This window comes from Penicillium mononematosum, assembly GCF_028829835.1.
Source record: "Penicillium mononematosum strain IBT 11891 chromosome Unknown utg000001l:1.0-4488741.0:1.0-4491989.0, whole genome shotgun sequence".
NCBI classification, from domain to species: Eukaryota; Fungi; Ascomycota; class Eurotiomycetes; order Eurotiales; family Aspergillaceae; genus Penicillium; species Penicillium mononematosum.
In genome coordinates, this window is record NW_026643271.1 from 1,088,443 (window position 1) to 1,103,357 (window position 14,915).

Below are 14,915 nucleotides of genomic sequence, written 5' to 3' on the forward strand. Positions count from 1 at the left end.
TGGAGGACCAGCGCCCGCATAAGCGAAAACGCACGACCCTGGCATGCGATGCCTGTCGAGCGCGGAGAACCAAGTGCGACTCGCAGAAGCCGTCCTGTCGTTATTGTCAAACCCACGGACTTGATTGTCTCTACCAAGAAGCGCCAGTGGAACCCCCCAGTCGGTATCTCACAGGTTTCTCCGCGCCCAAAGAGATAGTACTAACATGTGACATGTTGGACAGGGTAGAAGAAGAATTGAATGGCGTGAATAAACGACTTGATCAACTAATCAGCCTAATGCTTCCAGCGCAACCCGTTTCCCCGGATGTTGGTGCTGCAGGTCCGCGAACTGAATACGATGCGTTCACCAATGAAGAATATTCACCGTTTGATTTACCTTCTAAGCTACTTGGTAATCCGTCTGTTATGCTTACGCTCGGACTGGATGCAGATTTTGCCCAGGTCCTAACCCGAAAGGAACGAATTGCCGGGCCCGAGGGCCTGGCGAACGCAAGTGCACGGGTGCTTGTTGTTCATCATCAGCATATAGTGGGGGTGCGTTGACCCAATGTGTGCACCAACATCAACTAATTACCACATTAGCGCATTGGCTGCATTCTCTGCTCGCGTCCACACCTGGTATCCCATTCTTCCCTCGGGATTTTCGCAGGAGTACTTCCGGGTACTCTGTGGACCCCTACGTCCTTCTTCGGAATCTTGTCTTTCCCTTCTTGTGGCCGCAATCGGCCATATAGTAGAGCAAGATGAGGCAATCTTAGATACCCCATACTTTGAAACAGCGCTCGCCTCGCTGCCAACCATCATCGCCGAGTGCAGTATCCGCAGCGTCCAATGCTTAATGTTGATTGGTTTGTATTATTGCTGTTTGTTGAAGCCTTGTCAAGCCCATGACTATTGCTTAATTGCATCGTCCAAGATCCAGAACATCATCAAGAGGTGATTCATTCCTTCTCCGAGAAATTTGACGCAAGGCTAATATGAATATTCTAGTGGGCTAGAAGGCGATGATCCAAATACCGTGGAGCAAACTCGGCTAGCGTACTGGGGTGTGCTATTACTCGAGGAGTAGGCAGTGCAACATTTCCAAGTGGGCTTTATCACTAACTTTCGTTGCAGTGAGATCGGCGGCCAATTGGATGTTGCCAAGAGCGGTATCTGGTGTCTGGATGAACATGTTCCACTGCCGCTATGCCACCAGACATGGCACTTTATGCCGGAGAGTACACTAAGAGCAGTTCCCTCGCCTCCCTCCCCGGGTAGTGCACACTCCACCCACACAAGCGTGCAAATTATGCAATCATATTTCCTTGCTGAGATTGCTATGAGACGTATGCTACATAGATGCAACACTGCTGTCCAGGTGACGTCCGGCGGAAAATACGTCTATGCACCGGGTATCGCACTGGAGCTAGAACACCAGCTTGAGGAGTGGTATCGTTATCTGCCCGAAACAAACTCTTTCGTCAAGGGCGATGTGTCACAGCCGTTAGCACTGGTCAATATACCATCCTGTCCTCTGTCGAACTTCCTGCGGGTCCAATACTACTGCTGCAAGCTTTCTATATATTGGCCGGCTGTTTACCAGGCGATGCAAGATGGAGCCACTACAAACATCCTTGTGGATCATTGCCAGAGATTCTTTGATTCTTACGCGATGCTCATACCAAGTATTGTTGCCGCATTCCGCGACTGCTGGGTGAACAGGTGGACATTATTTGTTAGGTGGGTTCATAATCTCTATTGTGAAATCGGTCGATATATCTTTACTAATATTGAGAGATAGTCTTTTTATTACTTCCGTGGCCGCCATGACCGCAGCAAATACCCCCTGTTTAAGTGGGCTCTGTTCGCCTCTGTTCTATCAATGTATCCAAGCATCTGGACGCGCGGAACAGACAATACTACAGAGAAGTCCATCCTTGATGCTGCTACAGGGCGTACTAGAAGGGCGCCTTTTAGAGTCTGGCCTTGTATGAAAGAAGAAGAAGAATGAAGAAGAAAAAGCAATCTTGAGTGGAAGTACTTATAACTCTTTTAACATTCTGCAAGACCTCCGAACTTACGTGCATATATACACTCATGATCTCCGAGCAGACGACAACCCCTCCCAAATATTTACCTCCTCAATAACAGCACTCCCCTGTTCCCCCTTGGCAAATGCTGATATGCCAGCAGCACCAATATCCGGAGAGTAGACCATCGTAGCCAAGGCAAACCAATTATTTGCAAAGACCTCCAAGGTATCTGCGTCGGAGATTATGTGAATCCGCAAGCTCTCCAATTTGTCCTTGGGTTCGACCCCCAGGTAATCGGTCCTGTAGAAGAGGGTAAACGGGCCTTGTTCGGGGCAATTGCGTATGTTTGGACCAGACGTCGATCTTCCCTTGTGGACGCTGATGGTCTCTTCCTGAGGAGAGAACTTGATCGTAGTGCATATAGACATATCGGTATTGTGGCGGATATGGAAACCGACTTCAGAGCAGCAACTCGGGTTGATAGTGATTTCTGCCTCGAGCTCCCACGTAGTAGAGGATGTTGAGCACAGTGCGTGTGATGCTCCCGCTGTTGGTGGGAGTGAGATATATTTTCGTTGGCAAGAATGGCGATGGCGTTTGCGGAGTCGAACTATCTCTTCGATAGGTCGTATCCCGAGAGTGTAGATAGTGGCTGAACCATCTCGGTTTGGAACTTGTTCAACAGACGATATCTCTGACAGAGGAGTGTAAAGAGCTCGAGTAACATTTGAGATAGAAAGGAGAAAGAGCTCGCGCGGAATAGCCAATGCGCCATTCCATCCTTTGTCTCTGGCATAACTCGCTGGTATGTCCTCTTCGGGAATCCATGCGTGCATTATATGTCTCTTAGACACCGGATCGAGAAATGAATTGGCTGCATATAATGATCCGCAGTCCAAATACCCGCCATGGGTGTACTCAACACGAGGCACGTTGTTTTCAACCCTCAAGTCACCAAACATCCACAGTAGAGAACGGACAGTCCTTGGAGGAATATGCGCACCACATTTAGAATTTCGGATATGTTCACGTTCTATGTCTCCCTCCGCCCCTAAGATGAGACACACGCGGCTTTTGCTGCCGGCTTCGATGGTCAGGAAATTCACGCATTCCCAGTTGACGCCGAAATTCCCAGACCATTTCTGCGAGGGCTGGAACCGAGCAGGCATATTGACCAAGGCAGACAGATAGTGCCATTCGGATACGTTCCTATGCGGCACGGAATATAGAAACGCTGTCGGTCCGTGGCCTTCAATTCCACCTGAAACAAGCCCGTACATGGAATTCAGCCCAAGGAAATCATTCAAAGCATGCCACTCTGCTAAGAAGGGGTCCCGAAACCCAGTCACCTGAATCCCCTGGGGCTCGCCAGCTAAGATGGGATTTTCTGAGCATTTTGTCCATGTCTTCCCATTATCCCTGGATTCGGCGATTGCTAAGCCAGCAGCGTCGCGGGGATACGGAGGTGTGCTCCAGTGAAATGGTAGATGGCGCACTGATGAGTAGACAACCTTCAGAGAACCTGGCTCGGAGTTTTCGGGTGGTGCCATGCAGCCTGTAAAGACTCCATCACGATCATAAGATTGATCGGGAGTCAGAGCAGGTTTGGTAGAGGCTGTCCAGTGTATGAGATCTTCGCTGATGAGATGACCCCAAGACATCGAGCCCCATTCAGTACCATGTGGATTGCCTGTTTGGTGTAAGTTATGTAAGCGAAATCTTCTCCCACCTGGGCAAGGTCGCAGCACCAAAAACGCTTACACTGATAGAAAACATGATATAAGCCTGTCGCCGGATCGTAGCCAGGAGCACAAGGATCGTTGATCCAGCAGTTTGCAGTGAAGTGCAGAGAGGGCCGGATGCGATGGGAATCCATGTTTTTGGCTTCATCACAGAACGACATCACTGTTAAACTTCAACACAATTTATACTGGATTGTCAATGCCAAGTCCCGCAGATGCCGATCTTGGCGTGTACTGAGTATCGCGGAGTAGCCTTGGGACTCCGCGAGAGTCCTGAACTTTAATTCCCCAGACTCCACCGTTTCCCCACGGGGTAATAGACAATGCGTTGGGGCTGCATATATAACTGGACACTCCACCCACCGGAAATGTGGGTATTGTATACCACTCCATTGGCGAAGATCTATCACGATGACCGACGAGTACACAGTCCACATCCCCAGCAGGTTACAGCTACTGACTTCTCGCCAGAATTGATTATACTGTTATCAACCCTGATAAGAGATGGCGAATGCTTCGCTCGCAGTGGCGGTTCGCTCTATGGGGTAAGTCCGAGTCCCCCAGGAACCATACATGCACTTACCATTTTAGCACTGTGGATATCCAGCGGTGTTATGATGCAGGGGTTCGACATTGTCGCGGGGAGTCAATTGGTATCATTGCCTGCATTTCGAAAGCAATTTGGTATCCTTGAGCCGACGGGGAACTACCTCATTCCAGCGTATTACATCTCGGCTTGGAGCTCGATTGCCCCAGCATGTGAAATCGTAGCCACCTTTATTGTTGTTCCTTCACTGGAGAAGTTTGGCCGCAAGCCGGGGATTATGGTGGCGACGATGATATCTGTCGCCGGTGTCCTCCTGCAACAGTTGGCCACAGATTGGCGAACGCACCTTGCCGGCAGAGGAGTCAATGGTGAGCGAAGCTCTTCACGGGTCTTTCGCAGTCTGACATTACCCTAGGAATTGCTATTGGTATCATGTTTACTATATCACCTCTGTGGATTGGGGAGACATGTCGACCAGAGCTACGGGGTTTCTTCCTCTGCTTCTTCAATACGAGCATTGTGTTTGGTCAGTTTGCGATGTCAGTATTACCTTTACCATGGGTGTGTGGATACAGTTACTGAATCTCTATACAGTGTTGTTGTCTCAAAGGGAGCAAGTCATATTGATGGAAAATGGTAAGCTTGCACTTACATTGGGCCCTGAGATTCAATTAACCCAGCATGACAGGCAATGGTGGCTCCCGGTGGTGGCCATGTACATCTTCCCCTGTGCGTACAAAACAGGTCATACCCCGACTATTATTAACATTTTTTGTAGTTATTCTCACTACAGGATGGTTTTTCTTCCCTGAGTCGCCATACTGGCTAGTCCGGTACGGAAAATCAGCTCAGGCAAAGAAGGAATTAAGAAAGGTCTACGGCTTCAACGATGACAATTTCTACGACATCGAAATCCGGAGAATGGAAGAAGAAATCCGCCTTGCAGCCGAAATTCAAGAAACAGCAGACACGCCTAACTACAAGTTTTTAGGGGGTTGACATGTCAGCAGAGGTCGAGTGCTTCAAAAGTAAAAACCGCAAACGAACCTTCACTGCTATCTTTGCTGCTAGCGGTCAGCAAATGGTTGGAGCTACCTTCGTCATCGGCTACGCGACCTATTTCCTTGAATTGATCCACGTAAAAGCTTATTTTGATGCCTCTGTGGTTCTCTACGTCGTCATGCTTTTGTCCTGTATGGCGGCCTTCCCCTGACGGAGATTCTGGGACGACGGACCCTGATCGTTTGGCCACAATTTGCACTGTGCTTTATTCTCTTGGTCATAGGGATTCTCGGATGCGTCCCAGACCAAACGAAAGCCAGTTGGGGAATTATAGTTTTTATCTACTTGTGGTCGATCATTTTTCAGCTTTCTATCGGGGCGACAGGGTTTGTTCTAGCGTCGGAAATTGCTACCATGCGTCTTCGTGGCGCAACCCAGGGACTTGTCACTATTTCCAACGCGGTCTGGGGCCTAGTCATGCAATTTACCATCCCTTACATGGTTAGCAGTGACATGAACTGATTTAGGTATATTGGCTAAACGATTAACAGATCAATCCGGATGCAGGAAACTTGGGTGGTAAAGTCGGGTTCATCTTTCTAGGGACGGGACTTGTTGCTGCAATTGGGGGGTGGTTCTTATACCCGGAAACAAAGGTATGACTTTCCTACGTGATCATTGCGTGCGTTTGCTAAATCGCTATACTAGGGAATCCCGCTCGAGAAAATTGATGAACTATATGCACTACACGTGGCGCCCAGGCATTTCAAGCGAGTGGGAAATGAGCTAGGCCTGGCTGATGAGCTAGGCCCTGTTGGGGAGACCCAGAAAGGCGAGAGCGTACATGTTGAATAGGGGTCACAGGGCTTGTTTATTTTAACGACAACCATATATAACTTATCTTTTTGCCAACAACGGCATGGGTTGGAGAATCATAAGATCAATCTCGCAGAGCTAAAATGTAAACGTCCGGAAATTGCTCAATTATTTGCTACAATTCGCCAGTTACCCCGCGACCAGTTTGAAGAAATATCTTAAGCAGTTGACTGCATCAAAGAAAGCCAAAAATCAGTTCACATCAATGTCTCAAGGTCATGAGTGGCTGGATGGCTCTGCGTCGGCGGCACTATTGCTTCCGGCGTTTAGCCATACTAGCGGGTTTAGGCTTCCGGGGTTTTAGTGTGCCATCCTCAACGAGGAACCTTGTAAGATCGAATAGAGACATATTTTATCGAAACTTGAAATTCCTCCTCATTATCTTAAGACCAGTAAGGAAAGTGATAACTTGCTGGCGCACGGATGATAAGACGCTAGTCCCAATCGGGATACTACGTCATCGATGGGGGACAGGTTATATCCACGACAAGCCTGACTTCTCATCCGTTTCTCCTACTCGTATCTTCATTTGAATAAATTGACTACTTCAAACCAGCCATTATGCCGCTCGTCGTTCCAGGAATCAACTCCTCATTTGGTGACAAGTCTGAGTGGGTCAACAAGCTGATGGGAAAGACCATTGGCGATACTAGTAATGAGACAGTACGTCACCTTTGAGAAATCGCCGAAATCAACCATGATATTCTAACTGTTCGCTAGTCTTTTGCAAAGAAGGATCTGCCTGAATCTCACCGGGTATTGAAGCCAGGTGACATGAAGACCATGGATCATAATCCGAACAGGTAAAGCCTCATTGCAAAGTGCCATAAACCCAACGACCGCGTTGCTGATAGTATCCGCACTGAAATAGACTCAATATCCATGTTAATGAGGAGGGAGCTGTTCATGATGTGAACTACGGTTAGAGCTAAGAGATATATTTTAGACCTATCCCGGCGCAAATCACAAGAATAAATTGAACCTATTGAATATCTATTGCGTGAAAGTCTATTGCTGTCCTCATGATACCATTTCGCGTGAGCCAACTCACTCAGCCTTCCATCTCAGTAGAGTAAGCGAGTGTCGGGGGAACACATACGACCCACTTCCATCCCAGGTCGACTCCTTGATCGCCACTTCTTCCTTGCCGTTCATATTTGACGCGGACAAATCGTCCGCTGTGACTGTGAACACAGTCACCTCTCCCTGAGCTCCCTCAACGCGACTGTCGAAGTCCTGAGAGTCATGAATGTTCACCACAGCAAGATTGACAAACCCATCATCTCCCAGAGCGGCACTGACATCCAACCAAGGTGTATCCTTGGCACTTCGGATCCACTTAGGAGTGGTCTCACCATCGTACGTTCCACAGGAAACATGACTGGCAACAGTCCAACCGCGCATGTAGCGCGAGAACAGCCAAAGAGGCCACCAGGTGGTCTGCTTGGTAATTCCCTCTGGGGTGGTCATCAAGGGCGAGATGACGTTCACGGTCTGCGCAATACAAGCCATGCCGACGTCCTTGCTCTTTCGGACAAAGACGTTCAACCAGGAGGCGACGGCGAGAGCATCAGAGAGCGTGTAGTTCTCTTCGGCGCCCTTGCTTCCCTCTGCGCGGATGGGATCCCAGACGTTCCACTCGTCGAAGCAGATTGTCGGTCGGAGTTGCTCAGGAGGAACTTGGTTCTCAACTCTGGCGAGATCGATCAAAGAGGATGTGATCTCAATTGCGCGCTCGGCGGCCAGTGGGGCTGTCACGTTGTGCAGGTGGGATGATGAGGACGTGTACAGGTGGATGCTGTGCATGTCAATCAGAGGGACTGAGCTGGTTGACAATGCCGAATGAGCGGGGACAAGACACTTGTTTAGTGTGTAGTAATCCCATGAAGCAGTGCCGTCTTGGCCGCAGAGGATCAAGACAAGGGTGGGATCAAGGAGCTTGAGAGCTGTAAGGAAAGCCTATTAGCGCGACATTTCTGCTGGTATTGGGATGAGGTATTACCTTTGGCCCATTGAATCGCCTTGTGAGCGTATGCCTCTTTGGTCATCTGCTCCACCTGCCAGGGACCCCAACACTCGTTTCCGAGGGCCCAGTACTTGACCTGCACAGATTGTTAGATGGGTTGTACCTCAACAGGTTGTGCTTCTGATCTGAACATACATTGTAGGGCTCCTCACGGCCATTCTTTCGGCGAAGGTTGGCATAGTAAGTATTGCCAGTTCCATTGCAGTACTCAACCCAGCCCAAGGCTAAGACGTTCCAACATCAGCATGCCTGCTCGTCAAAGTAGGTTTAAATGAGAATATACCTTCATCAAGGGTACCGGTACCAAAGTTGAAGCAAAGGTACGGCTCTGTGCCTACAGCCTCACACCATTGCATGAACTCGTCAGTGCCGAATTGGTTTGTCTCAGTTCCGAGCCAAGCAAGCTCTGGTCTGTCGCAAGTTCAGCATCAGCAAAGCTCTAGCAAAACGGATCTATGGGGAGTAACCATACCTGGCCGGTCGCTGATCCTTAGGGCCAACGCCATCAAGCCAGTGATAGGTGGCACAGAAATTGCCGCCGGGATACCGAACGACAGGGATGTTGAGCCCCTTCAACGCCTCCAGGACGTCAGTGCGGAATCCCTTCTCGTCTGACAGCGGGTTTCCGGGGTCATAGATGCCACCATAGATACAGCGACCCATGTGCCTGTGGGAGAAGTTAGTTCATGTCGCAAAACTGGAAGAAGACCGAGATGGCTTACTCGGTAAAGCCGGCGTAAATGTTCGGGTTAATCTTAGAGATGCGCCTCGACGGGTGCACGGAGATGAGAGGCGTCTCATGATCTTCCAATTTGGTAAAGGTCGTCATTGTTCCAAGGTTTATACGAATGGGAGGTTTTGTTTTCTACTGTTTATGTTGGAGGCGTCGCGCTGGCTAAATATGCGATTCGACTCCGTTCACCTTAAGGGAAATGTGTCCTTGTTTAAGATTCGAGGAAGGCAGTTAAAGAACCGAAATGCATTATAGTCACAAGGAATTTATCGAAATAACCGATGTCTCAGGCCTTGAAGCGGCAAAACTCCTGCGGGGGAATGAGTCGTGACTATCGGATGATGACCCCTGTATTTAGCACTAGTAGCGCTTGTAGTGGCTACCGGAGAAACGAAACGAAGCCTTTGTTGGCCTTTTGGAGGGAAGACAGCCCAATAAACCAATAAACCGGTAGTCTAGCCTCACGATATTCCCGAAATGGAAGAACCGCCGGAGATCTTCCGTCAATCACGGACGAGATCGAGCGCCACATTTCTGAGCTAACTCCTCCCCGCATATTTGGACTCGTCATCTCGGACCATTCCTACTAAAGGTAAAAATGCGGGATTCGATTTGGTCAAGCATGTTCCGCATTTCCCTCCGTTTGCACGCGACGTTAGCGCAATTCAAGCCTTGACTTCCTGATGTATTCGATTCTCCGAAGTCATGGTTAATTGCCACATTTGTGCGAGTTCCTGGGCTCCTTCGTATATGTAGAGATGATCCCCCGGAGAATGGGTGACATGTGGAGGTAGATCTTCATTCCCCATATTCTTCGATTCAATATCCACTTCTCAAAACCATGCGTCTCTCGCCATCATGGTACCAGGTATGAGGGACAACCCCCATCAAGAAGACTGAGCTCATGTTTCGATATAGTTCCTGGTCGGCATCTTTGCCTCCCTTGGTTCATTCCTTTATGGATGTATGTCTCCAATCGTCTTTCTTGACTCGCAGAATCTGATATAGTCGCAGATGATCTGGGTGTCATCGCCGCGGTGCTGGTCTCTCAATCTTTCAAAGCCAAGTTTGAAGCAAATGATACCGAAACGTCAGTCTCACATCCCGCATGAAATATGAAAGTATCTAACAACTTTGCAGAGGAGTAATTGTGTCTCTATTCACCGCTGGCGCATGCGTCGGTGCCGGCTTTGCGGGTCCCAGTGGTGATTATCTGGGTAGACGAGGGACCATATCGTTGGGATGTCTCATCTTCACTCTCGGAGGTTGCCTTCAAACCGCTGCGAAAACGATTGAATACCTCTACAGTGGACGATTCATCGCCGGGTTAGGGTATGTGATCGAAACAGCCCTGGAGATACCTAGGCATTTAAACAAGCACTAATCAGTTGGTTATCAGGGTCGGTTTCCTTACCATGATGATCCCCCTGTACCAAGCCGAGATCTGTCACCCCAAGATCCGTGGTCGAGTTACGGCCTTGCAGCAATTCATGCTGGGTATTGGAGCGCTTGTTGCTGGATGGGTTGGCTACGGGACCTACACCAACTTGGCACCGACTAACGATGCACAATGGCAACTGCCTCTCGGTTTGCAGATTGCCCCTGCTGTGCTCTTGGGTCTTTTGATCTCTTTCTTCCTGAGGTAGGACTATTTCCATCGGGTCAAGTCCAATAACTAATATCAATCCAGTCGCCTCGCTGGCTCATCGATCACAACCGCGCCGAAGACGGATTGCGCACATTGGCCAAGCTGCATGCGCATGGCGACGAAAACGATGCTTGGGTACAGGCAGAATTCACTCAGATTCAAGAGACCATCACATACGAGCATGAGCACGAGGCGAAGTCATATTCCGAGCTGTTCACCAATCGCTCCTCCTTCCGTCGCCTGTTCCTTTGCTGTGCATTGCAAGCCTCGGGCCAGATGACCGGTGTATCCGCCATTCAGTGAGTGCTCAACATGAATTATCAACATCGAATCCATTAGCTGACATGATTTCGTGCAGATACTACTCACCTCAGATTTATAGTCAAATCGGTATCTCCAACGGAGATACGTTGAAGTACCAGGCAATCAACTCCATCATTGCATTGGTTGCGCAAGTACTGTGCATGATATATATTGATCGCTTCGGTCGTCGATGGACTCTGATCGGTGGTAACCTTGGCAACATGGTAACTTTCATCGTTGCAACCATCCTGCTTGCCAAGTTCCCTCCATCAACCAACAACAACGGTGCTCACTGGGGTTTCATTATTATGACTTGGCTGTACAACTTCTCTTTCTCCTCAACCTGTGGTCCTCTATCCTGGATTATTCCAGCCGAAGTGTTCGATACTCGCACACGTGCCAAGGGTGTCTCGATTGCCACTATGATGTCGTTCGCTTTCAACACCATGATCGGCCAGGTCACGCCCATTGCGATGACGAATATTGGATACCGCTTCTACTATTTGTTCGTCATCTGCAACTTCACCAATGCGATCTTCTTTTGGCTCTTGCTTCCAGAGACAAAGCGCGTGCCCCTCGAGGAAATGAACCAAATGTTCACAAATGCTCCGTGGATTGTGCCTGGAACTCGCAAGGAAGACTACATGTCTCATGACCTGGAGCGGAAGGTCGAGGAGCAGGAAGTGAAGCAAAGCGCCCTGCATGTTGAGTAGAATAGTGTCACAGGGGACCTGCAGGGGGTATTGTTGGTGTTGTAGGTGTGGAATGTTTAGTTGATTTGGTACTGAGATACAATAATGTGCTGTTCCTATGGAGTGGAATGTTTCTAAATTGACAGGCCTTGTAATATAAGAAAATGTTGAAATCGTTCTATCCTACATGGATGCCTTATTGCTAGACAGACTGAGCTTTTGTTTGCCTGTTTGCTTCTTTGTGGCCTTATAAAAGGCCTTTCCTTTCCGAGATTGAACTATAGATTGTTCTTCCTGACTTTCCCCAGCAGTGAGTTGTAGCCTCAATAGAAAACATACTAAAAGGTGACTTGAGAAGTGCAACACATAGGGTACTATTACCAGTAGTAACCTATATATACTAGTGAGGGGCAAAGTCACGCCTTCTTACTATACTTGTAAAGAGATGTCCTTCATCAATCAATTTGATCTACATTATACAGTCCTAGGATAGATATTCGTGCTAACTAGCTGCCGCGGTCATCCAGACGTTCGCGAGCATCATTCAGAATCTGAGCTGTATCCTCCCAAGCCAAGCGAAACTGGGGTTGGCTTTGTCGGGCTTTTTGGCTTTACTTGCCCCTTCTCTGTATCTGTCACTACCTTGGACTGTGTGGAAGAAGGTCTGGCTTTATCGGACTTAGAAGTCCCTTGGTCCAGCTTTTTGGTACTTGAACCGCCAGCTTCAGACTGTTTCTCCGAGTCTTCCCCATTCTGTGTGTCCTTCCCTGCGGTCTTCTCGGTCACTGAAGCCTTGCGCTTCTTCCCTGCAATCAATGAGTTCTTCTGTTTATCACTCCGCCTCTTGCGAGCCAGTGCAGTCCATTCCTGTCCTTGCGCTGGTGCCGCATCCGACGTTGATTCCAGCAGTGCTTTCTGCGCCTCTTCGCGTCGTCGGTGGAAGGCTTCAAGTTGTTCCGCCGTCTCCTTCTTCACAGCCGCCTCCTTGGCGCGTGTTGACTCGAGAACAGAATCCAGGAATTCGACTTCGTCTTCATCGAGGGAGCGAAATTGGTTTCTGAGACGTGATTTCTCTTCAAATGCTTCTTGTTTGGCCACTGCATAATAACCGAGGAAAATCACCCTAACATGTTAGCCAGATTCCCTGGATGAATTGTCCGCTCATTTGCCCGTTCGTGTAGACAAGGTAGACAAGGCCAGGCAACCGAGTTGGGCTCACTTTTATTCCGCTCCAACACCTCAAAGAGACTTTTGCCGTCATCCTGCTTCCCTATCTCGGCCTTACGTCTCCGCTCCTCCTCGAGCTCTTGCTGCGCTCTGAGCCACTCATCGTCCCGCTCGATCGGCTTCTCGTTTGTTCCGGCTGAAACGAAACCTGATGACATGATGATCTGGGTAAAATGGATTATGGGGCACGGGGATGGAGCACTCGGGTATAATGGTCGGGATGCGAAATTATCCGGCCACGGGGGATTCGGGATGGGATGTGGGGCTTGGAATGAACCGAAACGCGGGCGAATAATAATTTGTGGACGAAAAGAGATTGGGAAGTTTCTGGAAAGGGAAATTTCACGTAAGTCAAGAGAGTCGGCCCCGGGGGGAATTGGATGAATTAGGTGGTCGACCTCAATTGGTCAATGTGGGCCAATATTGGGTCGAATCGCGCATTTAGCCAGAATGCACTCGGTGTTCCCCCTTGGTTACACCCTCAAAACGCTCTCCGGGGCTCCAGTATGACGATGAAAGCGTCTATCGCGGAGTTGGATATGGCCATTCGGGTAATTCTTGATCACCTCATCCACGGTTAACTTCAATATCTTGCAAATCCAACAGAAAGTAGAGAGAAATAACGTCCAATATGGCCAATTTACCACCCCACCGCCCCTCCCCCCTCCCCTCTGCCCCCCCACGACATCATCGATTGCTCTTGGACCTGCCCACTTTACATTTGGCCATTATATAAAGCCCCTTGTCTCTTGAAGCTCTTCCTTTTTCTTATTCATTATTCCATCTCTTAAAATATATCAAAATGTCGAACCAGCACACTCAGTATGTCCCAATGCGATACACTTCCCCCTCATTTCCCCCAGACCATCGCATTAACCCTTCTCTCTCTATAGGAAGACCTACACCCTCAACACCGGCGCCAAGATCCCCGCCATCGGTCTGGGAACATGGCAGTCCAAGCCCAATGAGGTCCGCGTGGCCGTGAGGGATGCCCTTCTCGCCGGTTACCGCCACATTGACACTGCTCTGGCTTACGGCAACGAGGCCGAGGTCGGTGCCGGTATCAAGGACTCCGGTGTGCCCCGCGAAGAGATCTGGCTCACCACCAAGCTGGACAACCCCTGGCATAAGCGCGTCACTGAGGGAATTGATTCCTCCCTCAAGGACCTCCAGACCGATTACGTCGACCTCTACTTGATGCACTGGCCCAGCTCCACCGACCCCAATGACTTGTCTAAGCATCTACCCGACTGGGACTTCATCAAGACCTGGTAAGTGACACTTCACATCCGTCCACTGGGGAGTCATTGCTGACTTATGTTCACCACAGGCAAGAATTGCAGAAGCTGCCTGCCACTGGCAAGGTCCGCAACATCGGTGTCTCCAACTTTGGCATTAAGAACCTTGAGATCCTGCTCAATGACCCCAGCTGCAAGATTGTGCCTGCCGTCAACCAGATCGAGCTGCACCCCAACAACCCCTCCCCCAAGCTGGTCGCCTACAACACCTCCAAGGGCATCCACTCTACCGGTTACTCCTGCCTGGGCTCCACCAACTCCCCCTTGTACAAGGACCCCACCCTCCTCCAGATCGCCGAGAAGAAGGGCAAGACTCCTCAGCAGGTCCTCCTGGTTTGGGGTATCCAGAAGGGCTGGAGTGTCATTCCCAAGTCCGTCAGCAAGTCCCGCATTGAGGGCAACTTTGACATCAACGGCTGGGAGTTGACTGACGATGAGGTCAACCAGCTCGACAACCTCAAGGACCGCTTCAAGGTCTGTGGTGACGCATGGCTCCCCATCAAGGTTTTCTTCGGCGATGACGAGTAAATATGTCAAAAATTATGAACGTTTTATGAGTACATAGGCTTTAGATACCAAAAGAATGATTTTTCCATGATACCGATAACTACTATTGTAAGTGTGTAAATTTCAGTAACTGTGAGAGTCATATTGTACACCTGCAAGGTACAATGCGACCAGATTTCGAATCCATTCGGATGTCATTATTGTATCAAACGTAACAAATCAGACAAAATGGACAAACAGAAATTTTAGTCACGCGGGTGGCGTCGCACAGCCACTGCGGAGCCTGGGTCTGAGGCG

The 14,915-nt window shown here is 49.3% G+C and overlaps 8 protein-coding genes across 8 annotated transcripts; 5 read left to right on the forward strand and 3 right to left on the reverse strand.

Annotated features, from left to right (window-relative positions):
• Positions 1 to 48: 48 nt before the first annotated feature.
• N7519_000403 (uncharacterized protein) lies at positions 49 to 1,995 on the forward strand (the record flags this gene model as incomplete). Its single annotated transcript, XM_057287182.1, has 6 exons — positions 49 to 163; positions 229 to 523; positions 585 to 938; positions 993 to 1,067; positions 1,119 to 1,698; positions 1,786 to 1,995. The coding sequence occupies 6 exons, from the start codon at positions 49 to 51 to the stop codon at positions 1,993 to 1,995; spliced, it is 1,629 nt and encodes a 542-aa protein (XP_057153265.1).
• An 84-nt stretch (positions 1,996 to 2,079) lies between these two features.
• On the reverse strand, positions 2,080 to 3,920 carry N7519_000404 (glycoside hydrolase family 32 protein; the record flags this gene model as incomplete). Its single annotated transcript, XM_057287183.1, has 2 exons — positions 2,080 to 3,707; positions 3,779 to 3,920. The coding sequence occupies 2 exons, from the start codon at positions 3,918 to 3,920 to the stop codon at positions 2,080 to 2,082; spliced, it is 1,770 nt and encodes a 589-aa protein (XP_057153266.1).
• A 250-nt stretch (positions 3,921 to 4,170) lies between these two features.
• N7519_000405 (putative MFS alpha-glucoside transporter) lies at positions 4,171 to 6,163 on the forward strand (the record flags this gene model as incomplete). Its single annotated transcript, XM_057287184.1, has 11 exons — positions 4,171 to 4,181; positions 4,231 to 4,304; positions 4,351 to 4,674; positions 4,722 to 4,845; positions 4,901 to 4,942; positions 4,995 to 5,035; positions 5,085 to 5,289; positions 5,378 to 5,499; positions 5,694 to 5,809; positions 5,860 to 5,964; positions 6,017 to 6,163. 11 exons carry the CDS (start codon positions 4,171 to 4,173, stop codon positions 6,161 to 6,163), a joined length of 1,311 nt encoding a protein of 436 aa, XP_057153267.1.
• Positions 6,164 to 6,745: 582 nt separating this feature from the next.
• On the forward strand, positions 6,746 to 7,110 carry N7519_000406 (uncharacterized protein; the record flags this gene model as incomplete). The annotated part of the gene is made up of 3 exons (XM_057287185.1): positions 6,746 to 6,847; positions 6,905 to 6,987; positions 7,056 to 7,110. The coding sequence occupies 3 exons, from the start codon at positions 6,746 to 6,748 to the stop codon at positions 7,108 to 7,110; spliced, it is 240 nt and encodes a 79-aa protein (XP_057153268.1).
• Positions 7,111 to 7,231: 121 nt separating this feature from the next.
• On the reverse strand, positions 7,232 to 9,039 carry N7519_000407 (alpha-N-arabinofuranosidase; the record flags this gene model as incomplete). The annotated part of the gene is made up of 6 exons (XM_057287186.1): positions 7,232 to 8,130; positions 8,187 to 8,286; positions 8,346 to 8,434; positions 8,494 to 8,621; positions 8,683 to 8,877; positions 8,933 to 9,039. The coding sequence occupies 6 exons, from the start codon at positions 9,037 to 9,039 to the stop codon at positions 7,232 to 7,234; spliced, it is 1,518 nt and encodes a 505-aa protein (XP_057153269.1).
• Positions 9,040 to 9,784: 745 nt separating this feature from the next.
• On the forward strand, positions 9,785 to 11,607 carry N7519_000408 (sugar porter family MFS transporter; the record flags this gene model as incomplete). Its single annotated transcript, XM_057287187.1, has 7 exons — positions 9,785 to 9,811; positions 9,862 to 9,907; positions 9,958 to 10,033; positions 10,084 to 10,275; positions 10,343 to 10,550; positions 10,634 to 10,890; positions 10,950 to 11,607. 7 exons carry the CDS (start codon positions 9,785 to 9,787, stop codon positions 11,605 to 11,607), a joined length of 1,464 nt encoding a protein of 487 aa, XP_057153270.1.
• A 519-nt stretch (positions 11,608 to 12,126) lies between these two features.
• Positions 12,127 to 12,971, reverse strand: N7519_000409 (PSME3-interacting protein; the record flags this gene model as incomplete). The annotated part of the gene is made up of 2 exons (XM_057287188.1): positions 12,127 to 12,683; positions 12,806 to 12,971. 2 exons carry the CDS (start codon positions 12,969 to 12,971, stop codon positions 12,127 to 12,129), a joined length of 723 nt encoding a protein of 240 aa, XP_057153271.1.
• Positions 12,972 to 13,615: 644 nt separating this feature from the next.
• On the forward strand, positions 13,616 to 14,639 carry gcy1 (putative glycerol dehydrogenase Gcy1; the record flags this gene model as incomplete). Its single annotated transcript, XM_057287189.1, has 3 exons — positions 13,616 to 13,635; positions 13,707 to 14,084; positions 14,144 to 14,639. 3 exons carry the CDS (start codon positions 13,616 to 13,618, stop codon positions 14,637 to 14,639), a joined length of 894 nt encoding a protein of 297 aa, XP_057153272.1.
• Positions 14,640 to 14,915: the final 276 nt, after the last annotated feature.